The following is a 17859-nucleotide window of genomic DNA, read 5'->3' on the forward strand; positions in this document are numbered from 1 at the left end:
AGGAAACGTTTCACCACACAGTGGCTTCATCAGTCCATACAAAGGAGAATCTTGAAGAACAGGAGGAGAATGAGGTAATCAGTCCCTCAACCTTGAGTCGATGTGGTCAGTCCATCAATCTTGAATAGAATATGGCATACGTGCGGAGAAGGAGCTTATAAACCGTTGGTAGGAGAGGTGCAGCAGTCATAGGTGGTGTCACATTTGGTCAATGTGGAAGTAGGTCGTGCCTAAGAATTAGGCAAGCAAAGAATTCCCAAGTATTAAGATCCCAAGAAGTTGCAGTGTCTGACAGGTTTGTAGATGAATGGTTCAGAGAAGTGACATGATTGATGGACTGACCACATTGACTCAAGGTTGAGGGACTGATTACCTCATTCTCCTCCTGTTCTTCAAGATTCTCCTTTGTATGGACTGATGAAGCCACTGTGTGGCGAAACATTTCCTCAATAAAGATACCCAAGAGTTGCACATGTGTCTAATTTATCAACATGTCGGTTCTCTGAACCATTCATCTACAAACCTGTCAGACACTGCAACTTCTTGGGATCTTAATACTTGGGAATTCTTCACTTGCCTAATTCTTGGGCATGACCTACTTCCACATTGAACAAATGTGACACGACCTATGACTGCTGCACCTCTCCTACCAACGGTTTGTAAGCTCCTTCTCCGCACGTATGCCATATTCTATTCAAGATTGATGGACTGACCACATCGACTCAAGATTGATGGACTGACCACATCGACTCAAGGTTGAGGGACTGATTACCTCATTCTCCTTCTGTTCTTCAAGATTCTCCTTTGTATGGACTGATGAAGCCACTGTGTGGCGAAACGTTTCCTCAATAAAGATACCCAAGAGTTGCACATGTGTCTAATTCAACAACATGTCGGTTCTCTGAACCATTCATCTACTAACACATAATATAAGTTGCAGAATCATCACGTCTGAACAAGTGGAAATGCATATTACTGTCCAGTCATGCTTATACCTTATATCAACAATAGAATGAAAGGAACACGTACAAGACTTAGGAATGATTATGTCAGCTGACCTTTCTTTCAAAGAACATAAGACAAAGATCACGACACCCAAGAGGATGACAGGGTGGGTATTGAGAACCTTCAAAACAAGGGAAATCATGCCAATGATAACACTCTTCAAGTCGCTAGTGCCGCTCATTTGGAATATTGCTCAGCGTTGATGATCCCATTCAAAGCAGGAGAAATATCAGAGCTGGAACAAATACAGAGATCGTTTACAGCACATATAGAGCCAGTAAAGCATTTAAATTACTTGGAACACCTTAAAGCCTTGAACATGTACTCAATGGAACGGAGGAGAGAGAGATACAAGATATTATATACCTGGAAAGTACTCGAGGGCCTGGTCCCAAATCCGCACACTGCCATAACAACATAACAGAATGAGAGATATGGAAGGAAATGCAAAATTAACCCAGTGAGGAGCGGGAGTGTAGTGGGCACAATAAGTGAACACTTTATCAACATTCTTGGATCCAGACTACTCAACATCTTACCAGAAGATATCAGAAGCACAGCTGGAACAAGTGTAGAAGCCTTCAAGAGGAAACTGGAGAAGTGCCTTCACCAAGTGTCAGATCAGCCAGGCTGTGATGAATATGTGAGGCAGCGGGCCTCCAGCAGCAACAGCCTGGTTGACCAGGCAAGCCCAAGATGAACCTGGCCCATGGCCAGGCTCCGAGACTAGAGAGACTCTTGAAACTCATTAACGGTATATATACAGCATAGCACTTTCTTTGGCTTTTTTAGGTTATCCTAAGTAATTTACACTATGTATGATAACTGTAGCAATGTGTACCTGTACCTAAATAAACTTACTCAGCCCTTGATTTTGGCTTATGAGAGGCTCTGGGAAAGACTGACGGACGGACGGCCAGCCAGCCGTCCAAACATGTATTACACATTACAGATTTGTTTCTCTTTACTTAGGGCATAGGTTATAGGACATTCTGGCAGGATGGCACTACCAGTGGTATCAAAATTGAAAGGATGTGGCACAAATGTTGCACATGGGTTATTATCGAGGTTTTCAATATTTCCTCGACCACTCGTAGCAACATCCATCTCAAAGTCACTAAACTCAGGATCAACATCACTTTCTACTTAAAAGGGAAGTGTTAATACGACATGGCATTAGTGAATCCCTGTTGTTTGCTCTAGCTGGCATTGAATTGAACTGGTGCACCCACAAGGTACTAAGTGGTCCCAAATTTTTTTTAATACTACACACACTGAGCGTTAAGACCCATCTGTACTGACTAGGCCTATCAGGCTTATCGAACCAAATTTGGAGGCAGGAAAAATAAAACATCGATCTATGTTTGGAGCACTAGTAGTAAGAACGTAGAACAACATTTGGACAGTTAAAGGGTTAACTATCTGATCCTCACTAGACTTCAACTATTTCATAAAGCATCGCCATCAACAATATTAAGAAAGAAAAACTATTATTTTTCAAAGCATTATAAAATTAAATTAATTTTTTAGGTCTGTGGAATGCAACGTGATTTTTCTGATATTTCTTCACTCCATAAGTCATGGAAATCACTGTTAGCACAGTTTCAGGAATGTAACCTGTGTGAATTATGAAAGTCTACTCAAAAACTATCTGCTCACCCTAAACTAAATATTCAATACTTAAATTTGCCAAAATATCTCACAATTACCTAAATCTTAACACTTCAAAATTTAGATACCCCAAGTTCATACATAACATAATACTACATTGTAGTATATTTTTTTTTTTTTTCAACACGTCGGCCGTCTCCCACCGAGGCAGGGTGACACAAAAAAGAAAGAAAATCCCCAAAAAGAAAATACTTTCATTATCATTCAACACTTTCACCACACTCACACATCATCACTGCTTTTGCAGAGGTGCTCAGAATATAACAGTTTAGAAGCATATACGTATAAAGATACACAACATATCCCTGCACAAAACTATACTGCCTTGCACCTCATTGTAACATTCTCATACTGTAAACTACTTTTGCCAATGCTCAATATTTTATTCCAATAATATAACTTAAATATTTACTATTGATATACACAACCTACAAAATATTTGCAAATTGTCCCAATGTAATATCCCCAGGTTGTAACTTGAGAAAATTTACTGTCTGCTTTAAATAAAAACAGGTGTACAACTTAAACAAAGTATGATCAATTTCTCTAGTATTAAGTAGTCTAAGTCAATAATCTAGTCTGTCTATAATGCCATGGCATGATAGTGGCTCTTTGAATGAAACTCATTATTGTAATTACAGAATCTCAATGTAAACTTGCAAGGAAATAAAAATTGTACTGTACAGTGGACCCCCGGTTAACGATATTTTTTCACTCCAGAAGTATGTTCAGGTGCCAGTACTGACCGAATTTGTTCCCATAAGGAATATTGTGAAGTAGATTAGTCCATTTCAGACCCCCAAACATACACGTGCAAACGCACTTACATAAATACACTTACATAATTGGTCGCATTCGGAGGTGATCGTTATGCGGGGGTCCACTGTACTGTATATCAACAACTACCTAATACCTTATGTCTTCTCTCACCCAAACCCAACCATACTAACAGACACTGTAAATGCTGAACTGATAAAATTTTTTTTATCTACCTGGATGATTACCAAGAAACTTACTCTCAATATTGACAAAACCTACATCATGCTTTTCGGAAGCAGAGCTTCAAATGTACAGCTTAACATATTGATAAATGGTTCACCTATCTCGAGACAGGCAGAGGGCAAATTTCTAGGTCTCCACCTTGACTGCAGTCTCAAATTTCAGACCCACATACAGTAAATTTCCAAGAAAGTCTCCAAAACAGTAGGCATCCTTTCAAAGATATGGTATTATGTACCCCAATCAGCTCCTCTAGCTTTGTACCAGTCTCTCATTTACCCTTACCTCACCTATGGTATTTGTGCATGGGGCTCAACTACAGCAAACCACCTAAAGCCTTTATTAACCCAACAAAAAGCTGAAGTGCGATTGATTACTAACTCCTGCATTAGACAACACACTCCACCTCTTTTCAAGAGTCTTAACTTGCTTAATATACAAACATCCACACTTATTATTGTGGCTATTACATACACAGAACACTATACTCAAATGTAAACCCTCCTCTCAAACTCCTACTTGATAACTATAACAGAACACAACCATAATACGAGACACAAATCACTCTTTGAAATCCCTCATGTCCATCTCTCCCTATGCAAAAATGCTATGCATGTAAAAGGCCTGAAAAACTGGAATTCATTGCCAGAACACACTAAAAGACCCCTGTCTGCAAATCAGTTTAAGGCCCTACTAAGAAACCACCTCATCACACAAAATTAACCAGATCAACCATACCTAATCACTACCAGTTACTCAAAAGCTACTCACTTGCACTGATGAATGCTCAACCACTTACTCATTTCTTCAAAATTAGGATGTCTAAATTTCATTGTTTTAAACAGTACTAAATTGTAATACATCATATTGTAAATTGTTTTTAAATTGTTCCATTGTAATACCAAATTTCATTGTTTTAAATAGTACTAAGATGTAATATATCATATTGTAAACTGTTTTAACTTGTTCCATTGTAATACTGTAATCTTTAAAAACTAATTCAACAGTGTAATAAATCTCTACTAGATTTATCAAAGCCATGTACCATTACCTAATACAATATACAGTTCTCTTGTACTTACTGTTACTCATCTAATGGCCATATGAACTATTATTGTCTTCCTAATCTTAAGTTAATCTTAAAGTTTGCCCTAAATGCTCTGCATACAAAGGGGCTTTTAGCATGTACACCCAACTATTATATTCCTCTGTACAACCATGTACCATGTCAAAATAAACATCTTAATCTTAATATAAACAACTACCTAATATATCAAGAGATATGTAATATATCAAAAGCTACCTAATATATCAAAATGTATGTAATATATCAACAACAACTATTTAATATATCAAGAGGTGTTTAATATACATGTATATATAAAGGTTGTATTATTGAGACTTACCGTGGATTAATGTAACATCATGGAGGTGCTTGGCCAGACCTTCCAGTGGTGTAGCTGGGTGTTTGCTGCTGTTGCTGCACATTTTCCTGGGTGATCTTCTCAACCTTGATTCTCCATCATTCTTCCCTTGCACACAACTAATATTTTCTTCACCTGCATCAATAAAATTGGGATAGTTACATGACAGGAATATTGATAACTATTTTCTTGCAACAAAATACATACAAGATGCGAAGGTAAATATCATATTTTTTAAAATTAAAAATTCTCTGAAACACTATGTACATAAAATACAAATAAAAAACTTTTTTCACTTGTATTTGTTCTATGTGTATAGTGTTAAATTTTAGAGAATGTTTTAAGAAAGCTCAGATGTTGAGGTCGGTAAGCAAATTGATCGATAAGCGAAGAGCCGCCCCTTATTAATATTTTAAGTATATTGTGCTGTCATCTTTAGATATTGTTTTAATGTCACCTTTGCACCATTTATAACATTATTAGTATATTAAAAATAGAACTGGGCATTAAAAAACAATAAGAAAATTAAATACACATACAATACACTCATTACTTACCTTAAAATATTTGTAGTCTTAATGTAAGGGGAGAGGTGAGTATTTATTGTAGCAAGAGGAAGAAGAAAAGGAAAGAATGGAAGTACAAAAGAAGTTCACTGTAAAGGGGTCGGCGTGTATGAGCCAATTGGAAGTGTACAGGAATTAATACGCGTTCATCTGTTTTACATTCTCAGTGTGTCTCATTCTCTCTCTCGTTTACTCGTTTAATAATATTAAGAATAATAAAGCCCTATATCACTCTCTTATTTACCCCTATCTCACCTATGGAATTTGTGCATGGGGCTCAACAACAATAAACCATCTCAGACCATTAATTACCCAACAAAAGGCTGCAGTCAGAATGATAACAAACTCCCACTACAGGCAGCACACTCCACCAATATTCAAAACTCTAAACTTACTCACTGTACAAAACATCCATACTTATTATTGTACCTACTACATACATAGAACACTTAACTCAGATATAAACCCTCCCCTCAAATTTCTCCTTACCAACCTCAACAGAACACATGACCATAACACAAGACACAGATCACTCTTGGATGTTCCTCGTGTCCATCTCACACTATGTAAAAATGCAATGCACATAAAAGGCCCAAAAACCTGGAATTCATTACCTGTGAATATAAAAGAAATACTGTCTGTTTATCAATTCAAGACTCTTCTTAAAAACCACTTACTCACCCACAACTAAATACTGATTAACTGTATCTCATAAATGTATAACCTGTGGCCCTATCAAACTATGTTTTTTAATTACATTACCTAATAGAATACTCCAATCTCTTGAATGCTCAGTAACTCATCAAATGGCCATATGACCTGTTTCTGCACTACAAATCATGGATTTTACTTGATTTGACCGGATTATATTATAAATTGTGCTACAAATTTGCACAACTATGAAACTACTTATTTGAAATACTCATGTATACTGCATGTTGTAATTTGTTTACTGTAATTTTTACCACTGAACATATCATTGCTTAGTTAATCTTAAGTTAATTTTAAGCCTGCCGATAATGCTCTGCATACAAGGGGCTTTTGGCATGTACAGCAGGGCCCCGCTTTGCGGCGTTTCGCCTTACAGCATTCCGCTAATACGGCAATGTCAAATTATGACCAAAATATGCTATACGGCAAGCGGTCTTTCAAATACGGCGCACCCCACCTGGTTTGTTTACATACTCCATTATCACATCTATTATGTCAGGAAACTTTCCAAAACTTCAAGTGTTTTAACCCTTTCAGGGTCGAAATGCCCTCCCCCAAACTTGTTCTCAGGTCAAATTGGGGGATAACTGTAGAAAAATATTCTTTTCGTATGCCTTCACTCTATATATAGCAATTCATGACCCTTGTAGGTTTAGTGCTTTTTTTATGATAATAATAATATGTAAAAATAATAATAATACAGTGGTCCCTCAATTATCGTCCATAATCCGTTCCTGGAAGTGGGAATCGAAATAGACAATTTTCGAATCAATTTTCCCCATAACAATTAATGTAGGAGGAATAACATCTTGTAGGAGTGAGGAAGAGCCAGTTGTGAGTGTGGGGGAAGTTCGTGAGGCAGTAGGTAAAATGAAAGGGGGTAAGGCAGCCGGGATTGATGGGATAAAGATAGAAATGTTAAAAGCAGGTGGGGATATAGTTTTGGAGTGGTTGGTGCAATTATTTAATAAATGTATGGAAGAGGGTAAGGTACCTAGGGATTGGCAGAGAGCATGCATAGTTCCTTTGTATAAAGGCAAAGGGGATAAAAGAGAGTGCAAAAATTATAGGGGGATAAGTCTGTTGAGTGTACCTGGTAAAGTGTATGGTAGAGTTATAATTGAAAGAATTAAGAGTAAGACGGAGAATAGGATAGCAGATGAACAAGGAGGCTTTAGGAAAGGTAGGGGGTGTGTGGACCAGGTGTTTACAGTGAAACATATAAGTGAACAGTATTTAGATAAGGCTAAAGAGGTCTTTGTGGCATTTATGGATTTGGAAAAGGCGTATGACAGGGTGGATAGGGGGGCAATGTGGCAGATGTTGCAAGTGTATGGTGTAGGAGGTAGGTTACTGAAAGCAGTGAAGAGTTTTTACGAGGATAGTGAGGCTCAAGTTAGAGTATGTAGAAAAGAGGGAAATTTTTTCCCAGTAAAAGTAGGCCTTAGACAAGGATGTGTGATGTCACCGTGGTTGTTTAATATATTTATAGATGGGGTTGTAAGAGAAGTAAATGCGAGGGTCTTGGCAAGAGGCGTGGAGTTAAAAGATAAAGAATCACACACAGGGTGGGAGTTGTCACAGCTGCTCTTTGCTGATGACACTGTGCTCTTGGGAGATTCTGAAGAGAAGCTGCAGAGATTGGTGGATGAATTTGGTAGGGTGTGCAAAAGAAGAAAATTAAAGGTGAATACAGGAAAGAGTAAGGTTATGAGGATAACAAAAAGATTAGGTGATGAAAGATTGAATATCAGATTGGAGGGAGAGAGTATGGAGGAGGTGAACGTATTCAGATATTTGGGAGTGGACGTGTCAGCGGATGGGTCTATGAAAGATGAGGTGAATCATAGAATTGATGAGGGAAAAAGAGTGAGTGGTGCACTTAGGAGTCTGTGGAGACAGAGAACTTTGTCCTTGGAGGCAAAGAGGGGAATTTATGAGAGTATAGTTTTACCAACGCTCTTATATGGGTGTGAAGCATGGGTGATGAATGTTGCAGCGAGGAGAAGGCTGGAGGCAGTGGAGATGTCATGTCTGAGGGCAATGTGTGGTGTGAATATAATGCAGAGAATTCGTAGTTTGGAAGTTAGGAGGAGGTGCGGGATTACCAAAACTGTTGTCCAGAGGGCTGAGGAAGGGTTGTTGAGGTGGTTCGGACATGTAGAGAGAATGGAGCAAAACAGAATAACTTCAAGAGTGTATCAGTCTGTAGTGGAAGGAAGGCGGGGTAGGGGTCGGCCTAGGAAGGGTTGGAGGGAGGGGGTAAAGGAGGTTTTGTGTGCGAGGGGCTTGGACTTCCAGCAGGCATGCGTGAACGTGTTTGATAGGAGTGAATGGAGACAAATGGTTTTTAATACTTGACGTGCTGTTGGAGTGTGAGCAAAGTAACATTTATGAAGGGATTCAGGGAAACCGGCAGGCCGGACTTGAGTCCTGGAGATGGGAAGTACAGTGCCTGCACTCTGAAGGAGGGGTGTTAATGTTGCAGTTTAAAAACTGTAGTGTAAAGCACCCTTCTGGCAAGACAGTGATGGAGTGAATGATGGTGAAAGTTTTTCTTTTTCGGGCCACCCTGCCTTGGTGGGAATCGGCCAGTGTGATAATAAAAATAACAATTAATCCGTCCTGACAACCAGAAGTATTAAGACAAAAAAATTTTTTACATGAAATATAGATGTAGTACATAAACAATACAATGGCCGCAAAAAAACTGTTCAGAGAGCTCCATTTCTGGCGTCTCTGTAATACTTCCTTAAAATGGGCCAAAACTCTGTCACTGTGCAAGTTGCCAATATGGCTCGCAACATCCTTCTCAGGGTGATGTTTCTCCATAAATCTTTCCATCCTACCCCATATTTTAAAAATCTCCTAAATTTCTAAAGAAGGCACCTTCTTCCATCTCTCTTCCTCCTCCTCTGCAGCAAGATTCTGAGCTGCAATCTGTTGCTCTTCCTGCTGAGGCTCTTGCAGCTCCTCAGTGGTTAGCTCTTCGTTGTGGTCCTCCACCAACTCTTCCACATCCTCCAAACTCACATCCAACCCCATGGAACTCCCCAGTGCCACAATAAAGTTCACAACTGACATAGGCTTATCAGGGGCCACCTCAAACCCTTCAAAATCCCTCTTGTGGACATACTCTGGCCACAAGTTTCTCCAAGCAGAGTTCAAAGTCCTAGTAGTCACTCCTTCCCAAGCCTTACCTATAAGGGTTATGCAATGGAGAATACTGAAGTGTTCTTTCCAAAAATCTCTTTGGGCCAAGTGAGTGTCTGAGGTCAAAGTAAAGCACCTTTCAAACATTGCTTTGGTGTAATTTTTTTTAAAGTTTGAAATGACCTGCTGGTCCATGGGCTGGAGGAGAGGAGTGGTATTTGGGGGCAAGAACTTTACTGTGATGAACCCAAACTTCTTCAGAATTAGGTCACCCAAGTTTGGAGGATGAGCAGGTGCATTGTCCATTACTAGGAGGCACTTGAGATCCAATTTCTTTTCCAGGAGGTAATTCTTCACTTCATTGAACCACTCGACGAAAATGTCCCTCGTGACCCATGCCTTATTATTAGATCTCCAAAACACACACAATTTACTCTTCATAACATTGTTTTTCCTGAACACTCTGGGATTTTCAGAATGGTACACTAGTAATGGCTTCACTTTGAAATCCCCACTAGCATTAGCACAGAACATGAGCGTCAGCCTCTCTTTCATAGGCTTGTGTCCTGGCAGTGCCAGGTCCTCTTTGGCATTTTCTTCCAAAAGAGGCCTGTTTCGTCACAATTGAACACTTGCTCAGGTTTCAGTCCTTCAGCCTCTATGTACTCCTTGAATTCTGCACATAATTTTCAGCCGCTTTTTGGTCCAAATTGGCAGCCTCACTATGCCTTATCACACGGTTTATGCCAGTATGCTTCTTAAATCTCTCAAACCAGCCTTTGCTGGCTTTAAATTCACTCACATCACCACTAGTTGCAGGCAATTTCTTTACCAAATCGTTATGCAACTGCCTAGCCTTTTCACAAATAAACGACGTCATAAGACTATCTCCTGCTAATTGTTTCTCGTTTATCCACACCAATAATAACTTCTCAACATCTTCGAGTACTGGTGATCTCATTTTTGTCAGCATATTTACCCCCTTTGCAACAACAGCATCCTTGATTTCCTTTTTCTTGGCTATGATGGAAGATATGGTTGTACGGGATTTGTTATACATCCTGGTCAGTTCGCCCACACGTACACCACTTTCATATTATTCAATGTTTTTCTTAAATTCAACCGTATTTCTCACCTTCTTTATCAAAGGCTTGGCACTAGGAGCTTTCTTTGGAGCAATGATAGCTTATTTAGCACTTGCAAGCACTAAAATGAATGGAATACAGTGGACCCCCGCTTAACGATCACCTCCAAATGCGACCAATTATGTAAGTGTATTTATGTAAGTGCGTTTGTACGTGTATGTTTGGGGGTCTGAAATGGACTAATCTACTTCACAATATTCCTTATGGGAACAAATTCGGTCAGTACTGGCACCTGAACATACTACTGGAATGAAAAAAGTTCGTTAACCGGGGGTCCACTGTATTATGAAATGTATCGTATGAACACGTGAGGGGACCGTCGCTCACTGGTAAACAATGGCACACTGGCTGGGAAGGGAGGCATAGGCGGTTCAGAGCCGTGAGTTTGCGTCCAGGATGAAAGACGATTAGCGAGTTAACGGACCATTTGCGAGCCAATGTTTAGACGAAATAATGGGACTATTTTCGAAATGGACGACTTTCAGGCCGGACAATTATTGAGGGACCACTGAACAGTGGTCCCCCGCTTTTCATAGTTCTCGGCAATCGTAAAATTCGCCAATCATAGGGGTATTTTCGTATAAACAGGGGCTCGCTTTTCATAGGTTGACTCGTGAGTCGTAGTTCGTCCGGGACGCGTACGCACGGCGTGGGCCAGGGCGGCAGCCAGTCTGGCATTGTTTACCAGTGAGCGAAGGTCCCCTCGCATGCTCCAGCGAAATATTTCATAATATTCCATTTATTTTAGTGCTTGCAAGTACTAAATAAGCTACCATGGCTCCAAAGAAAGCTCCTAGTGCCAAGCCTGTGGTAAAGAAGGTGAGAAATACGATTGAATTTAAGAAAACCATCATTGAACAATATGAAAGTGGTACAAGTGTGGCCGAACTGTCCAGGATGTATAAGAAACCCTACACAACCTTATGTTCCATAGTGGCCAAGAAAAATGAAATAAAGGATGCTGTTGTTGCAAAGGGAGTAACTATGCTGACAAAAATGAGATCACCAGTACTGGAAGAGGTTGAGAAGTTATTATTGGTGTGGATAAATGAGAAAAAATTAGCAGGAGATACTCTTATGACTTCGTTTATTTGTGAAAAGGCTAGGCAGTTGCATGAAGATTTGGTAAAGAAATTGCCTGCAAATAGTGGTGAAGTGAGTGGATTTAAGGCCAGCAAAGGCTGGTTTGAGAGATTTAAGAACCGTACTGGCATACACAGTGTGGTAAGGCATGGTGAAGCTGCCAGTTCGGACCACAAGGCGGCGGAAAAATATGTGCATGAATTCAAGGAGTACATAAACAGTGAAGGACTGAAACCTGAACAAGTGTTCAATTGTGACGAAACAGGCCTCTTTTGGAAGAAAATGCCAAAGAGGACCTTCATTACACAAGAGGAAAAGGCAATGCCAGGACATAAGCCTATGAAAGACAGGCTGACGCTAATGTTCTGCGCTAATGCTAGTGGGGATTTCAAAGTGAAGCCATTACTAGTGTACCATTCTGAAAATCCCAGAGTGTTCAGGAAAAACAATGTTATGAAGAGTAAATTGTGTGTGTTTTGGAAATCTAATAGTAAGGCATGGGTCACGAGGGAAATTTTCGTCGAGTGGTTCAATGAAGTGTTTGGCCCTAGTGTGAAGGAGTATCTCCTGGAAAAGAAATTGGATCTCAAGTGCCTCCTAGTAATGGACAATGCACCTGCTCATCCTCCAAACTTGGATGACCTAATTTTCAAGGAGTTTGGGTTCATCACAGTAAAGTTCTTGCCCCCGAATACCACTCCTCTCCTCCAACCCATGGACCAGCAGGCTATTGCAAACTTTAAAAAACTACACAAAAGCAATGTTTCACAGGTGCTTGACTGTGACCACAGACACTCACTTGACCCTAAGGGAATTTTGGAGAGAACACTTCAGCATCCTCCACTGCATAACCCTTATAGGTATGGCTTGGGAGGGAGTGACTACCAAGACTTTGAACTCTGCCTGGAGAAAATTGTGGCCAGATTGAGTCGACAAGAGGGATTTTGAAGGATTTGGGACTGACCCTAATGAGCCTATGTCTGTTGTAAAATCAATTGTGGCACTGGGGAGTTCCATGGGGTTGGATGTGAGTTTGGAGGATGTGGAAGAATTGGTGGAAGACCACAATGAAGAGCTCACCACCGAGGAGCTGCAAGAGCTTCAGCAGGAAGAGCAACACATCGCAGCACAGAATCTTGCTGCAGAGGAGGAGGAAGAGAGATGGAAGAAGGTGCCTTCTTCAGAAGTTAAAGAGATTTTTTACTATGTGGGGTAAGATGGAAAGCTTTATGGAGAAACATCACCCTAACAAGGTTGTTGCAAGCCAGGTTGGCAACATGTACAGTGACAAAGTCTTGGGCCATTTTAGGGAAGTGTTAAAGAGATGCCAGAAACAGAGCTCTCTCCAGTTATTTTGTGAGACAGGACTCCAGTGACTCTCAAGGTGGTCCTAGTGGCATTAACAAACAGAGAAGAGAAGCAACCCCAGAAAAGCAAATGGTACCTGAGGTGTTGATGGAAGGGGATTCCCCTTCCAAACTATAAACAATGCACTCTCTCTCCTCCTCCAGTCTCCCATACACTAAGAAGAATCTCCAATAAAGGTAAGTGTTATGCTGTTAATATTTCATTCATCATTTCCCATTGTATTGTTTATGTACTACATGTATATTTCATGTTAAAAATTTTTTTGTTTTAATACTTCTGGGTGTCAGGAACAGATTAATTGTATTTACATTATTTCTTATGGGGAAAATTGATTCGTAAATCGTAAATTTCGTTTATAGTAACGGCTCCAGGAACGGATTAATTACGAACAACGAGGACCACTGTATCTTCATTCACTCTAAAAATGGTGTGTTGCTGTTTGTTTATTCTGTACTAACTTGTACAACTTGTACACAATGTAAGAGTATTTGTATTTTGAGGAAATTATTATTATAATAAAAAAAATTGAGGTAAATGTTTTACAAACTCTTACAAATGTACGTGAATCAACTAAAAGTACACACATATTAATACGCTTTTATTTCGCCAGACCAAGTGATCATCCACTACCTGTTCACTTTGTATTCTTACATTATCTGAACTCTGTATCTTGTTCTCTCTCTCATTTACTCTTTTGTTAACTAGTTGGCTCTCACTGACAATGGCATCTAAGCTTAGCTGTGATAAAAGGAGGAGTCATAAGCCTCTTTAAGATTTTATTCAATAAACACCCTGCCACTCACCTCTCACACATTAATATTAATATTTTAAGGTAAGTAATAAGTGTACTCTGTGTGTATCTTACCTTTTATTGTGTTTTTAATGCCAATTTCTATTGCCAGCTTAATATAAGTTAGTGTAAACTTGTTGTCTGGCATTTATTGCATATTTTATATGTGCTCTGATAATAATACAGTGGACCCCCGGTTAACGATTTTAATCCGTGCAAGAGGGCTCATCGTTATGCGAAATAATCGTTATGCGAATGAATTTTCCCCATAAGAAATAATGGAAATAAAATTAATCCGTGCAAGACGCCCAAAAGTATGAAAAAAAATTTTTTTTACCACATGAAATGTTAATTTTAATACACACAAACTGAAAAAGGCATGCACAATTAAATGACACTTACTTTTATTGAAGATCTGGTGATGATTGATGGGATGGGAGGAGGGGAGAGAGTGTGTTAGTGTTTAGAAGGGGAATCCCCTTCCATTAGGACTTGAGGTAGTAAGTCCTTTTCTGGGGTTACTTCCCTTCTTCTTTTAATGCCACTAGGGCCAGCTTCAGAGTCACTGGACTTCTTTCGCACAAGATATCTGTCCATAGTGGCCTGTACCTCTCGTTCCTTTATGACTTGCCTAAAGTGTTTCACAACATTGTCAGTGTAATAATCACCAGCACGGCTTGCAATAGCTGTGTGAGGGTGATTTTCATCCATGAAGGTTTGCACTTCAAGCCACTTTGCACAGATTTCCTTAATCTTTGAAGTAGGCAACTTCTTCAATTTCTCTCTCCCCTCCTCCGAAGCAATTTCCTCAGGTGTGGCCTCTTGCTGTTGAAGTTGATCTAGCAGCTCATCAGTGGTTAGTTCTTCATTGTCCTCCTCCACCAACTCTTCCACATCCTCCCCACTAACCTCCAACCCCAAGGACTTTCCCAATGCCACAATGGATTCCTCAACTGGCACAGGATTCTCAGGGTTAGCCTCAAACCCTTCAAAATCCCTTTTGTCTACACATTCTGGCCACAGTTTCTTCCAAGCAGAGTTCAAGGTCCTCTTTGTCACTTCCTCCCAAGCCTTACCTATAAGGTTTACACAATTGAGGATATTAAAGTGATCTCTCCAAAACTCTCTTAGAGTCAGTTGAGTTTCTGAGGTCATTACAAAGCACCTTTCAAACAGAGCTTTTGTGTACAGTTTCTTGAAGTTGGAAATAACCTGCTGGTCCATGGGCTGCAGGAGAGGAGTGGTATTAGGAGGCAAAAACTTCACCTTAATGAAGCTCATGTCCCCATAAAGTCGCTCTGCCACGTCTGTAGGATGACCAGGGGCATTGTCTAACACCAGGAGGCACTTAAGTTCTAATTTCTTTTCAGTTAGGTAATTTTTCACATTGGGGGCAAATGCATGGTGTAACCAGTTATAGAAAAATTCCCTAGTGACCCATGCCTTACTGTTTGCCCTCCACAGCACACACAAATTATCCTTGAGGACATTCTTTTGCCTGAACGCTCTGGGAGTTTCAGAGTGATACACTAATAAAGGCTTCACTTTGCAATCACCAGTAGCATTGGCACACATCAACAAAGTAAGCCTGTCTTTCATAGGCTTATGTCCTGGGAGTGCCTTTTCCTCCTGAGTAATGTAGGTCCTGCTTGGCATTTTCTTCCAGAACAGGCCTGTTTCATCACAATTAAACACTTGTTCAGGTTTCAGTCCTTCAGTTTCTATGTACTCCTTGAATTCCTGCACATATTTTTCAGCCGCTTTGTGGTCCGAACTGGCAGCCTCACCATGCCTTATCACACTATGGATGCCACTACGCTTCTTAAATCTCTCAAACCAACCTTTGCTGGCCTTAAATTCACTCACATCATCACTAGTTGCAGGCATTTTTTTAATTAAATCCTCATGCAACTTCCTAGCCTTTTCACATATGATCGCTTGAGAGACGCTATCTCCTGCTATCTGTTTTTCATTTATCCACACCAATAAGAGTCTCTCAACATCTTCCATCAATTGCGATCTTTGTTTCGAAAACACAGTTGAACCTTTGGCAAGAACAGCTTCCTTGATTGTCTTTCTGGTGCCCACAATAGTAGCGATGGTTGATTGGGGTTTCTTGTACAGCTTGACTAGGTCGGCTATACGCACTCCACTTTCATACTTATCAATTATCTCTTTCTTCATCTCTATAGTAATTCTTACCCTTTGAGGTGTAGGGTTGGCACTAGAAGCTTTCTTGGGGCCCATGGTCACTTATTTTCCAGAAACAGCACCGAAAATACTGTAATAATACGAAATATTCTGAGTGTATGCTTGGATGTTACCGCGGAGGCTGGCTGGTAAACAATGGGACGGAGCGGCACATGTGAGGCTGGCTGAGGGCACATTGGACGCGTCTCGGACGAAAATCGGTATGCGGGTTTTTAATCGGTATGCGCGGCAAAAATTTTGCGATAAAAGTAATCGTTATGCGGAAAAATCGCTATGCGATGCCATCGTTATGCGGGGGTCCACTGTACTTGTGGACCTGCGTGGCAGCCAGGCAGAGGGACAACATTACATTTTCTCTGCTCAGTCATCAGAGAAAACGTGTATGAAAATGCATTTGGCCCAGCCACTCCCCCACTCCGCTTTTGTTTACAATTTTTGGCATGAATTATTCATTACTTCTCCCTTCGTTCATGAAGGCATCTAAAGGTAGTTGTTAGAAACAATTAAATTCAGTGAACAAGGTATGTCGATGCTAATAATATGGCTCTGGGCCACAGTGTAGGTAGCTGGTAGGTTTAGCCCAGGCGGGCTACTCCTACCGGCTACCTACACTGACTTCCTACAAATAAATACTACTCGCCTCTCTTCCTGTGATTTCGTGTATAGGGCAAGGAGGAATAACATCTTGTAGGAGTGAGGAAGAGCCAGTTGTGAGTGTGGGGATGTTGTGTGGCAGATGTTGCAGATGCATGGTATAGGAGGTAGGGTACTGAAAGCAGTGAAGAGATTTTACGAGGATAGTGAGGCTCAAGTTAGAGTATGTAGGAATGAGGGAGATTATTTCCCAGTAAAAGTAGGCCTTAGACAAGGATGTGTGATGTCACCGTGGTTGTTCAATACAGTGGACCCCCACCTTACGATATTATTTCATTCCAGAAGTACGTTCAGGTGCCATTACTGAACGAATTTGTTCCCATAAGGAATATTGTGAATTAGATTAGTCCACTTCAGACCCCGAAACATACACGTACAAATGCACTTACATAAATACACTTACATAATTGGTCGCAATGGGAGCTGATCGTAAACCGGGGGTCCACTGTATATTTATAGATTGGTCTGTAAGAGAAGCAAATGCGAGGGTCTTGGCAAGAGGTGAGGAGTTAAAAGATAAAGAATCACACATAAAGTGGGAGTTGTCACAGTTGCTCTTTGCTGATGACACTGTGCTCTTGGGAGATTCTGAAGAGAAGTTGCAAAGGTTGGTGGATGAATTTAGGAGGGTATGTAAAAGAAGGAAATTAAAAGTGAATACAGGAAAGAGTAAGGTTATGAGGATAACAAAAAGATTAGGTGATGAAAGATTGGATATCAGATTGGAGGGAGAGAGTATGGAGGAGGAGAATGTATTCAGATATTTGGGAGTGGACATGTCAGCGGATGGGTCTATGAAAGATGAGGTGAATCATAGAACTGATGAGGGGAAAAGGGGGAGCGGTGCACTTAGGAGTCTGTGGAGACAAAGAACTTTGTCCTTGGAGGCAAAGAGGGGAATGTATGAGAGTATAGATTTACCAACGCTCTTATATGGGTGTGAAGCATGGGTGATGAATGTTGCAGCGAGGAGTAGGCTGGAGGCAGTGGAGATGTCATGTCTGAGGGCAATGTGTGGTGTGAATATAATGCAGAGAATTCATAGTTTTGAAGTTAGGAGGAGGTGCAGGATTGCCAAA

The 17859-nt window shown here is 40.4% G+C and overlaps 1 protein-coding gene across 4 annotated transcripts in view; it reads right to left on the reverse strand.

Annotated features, from left to right (window-relative positions):
* The window catches only part of LOC128695217 (cell division cycle 7-related protein kinase-like), a 299888-nt gene that overhangs the window by 75886 nt on the left and 206143 nt on the right, over positions 1 to 17859 (reverse strand). For all 4 annotated transcript variants that reach the window (XM_070091499.1, XM_070091498.1, XM_053785734.2 and 1 more), the window contains one exon: positions 5082 to 5234. In XM_070091499.1, the coding sequence (XP_069947600.1) occupies positions 5082 to 5234 (153 nt within the window). The remainder of the gene's footprint in view (positions 1 to 5081; positions 5235 to 17859) is intronic.

This window comes from Cherax quadricarinatus, chromosome 35 (assembly GCF_038502225.1).
Source record: "Cherax quadricarinatus isolate ZL_2023a chromosome 35, ASM3850222v1, whole genome shotgun sequence".
NCBI classification, from domain to species: Eukaryota; Metazoa; Arthropoda; class Malacostraca; order Decapoda; family Parastacidae; genus Cherax; species Cherax quadricarinatus.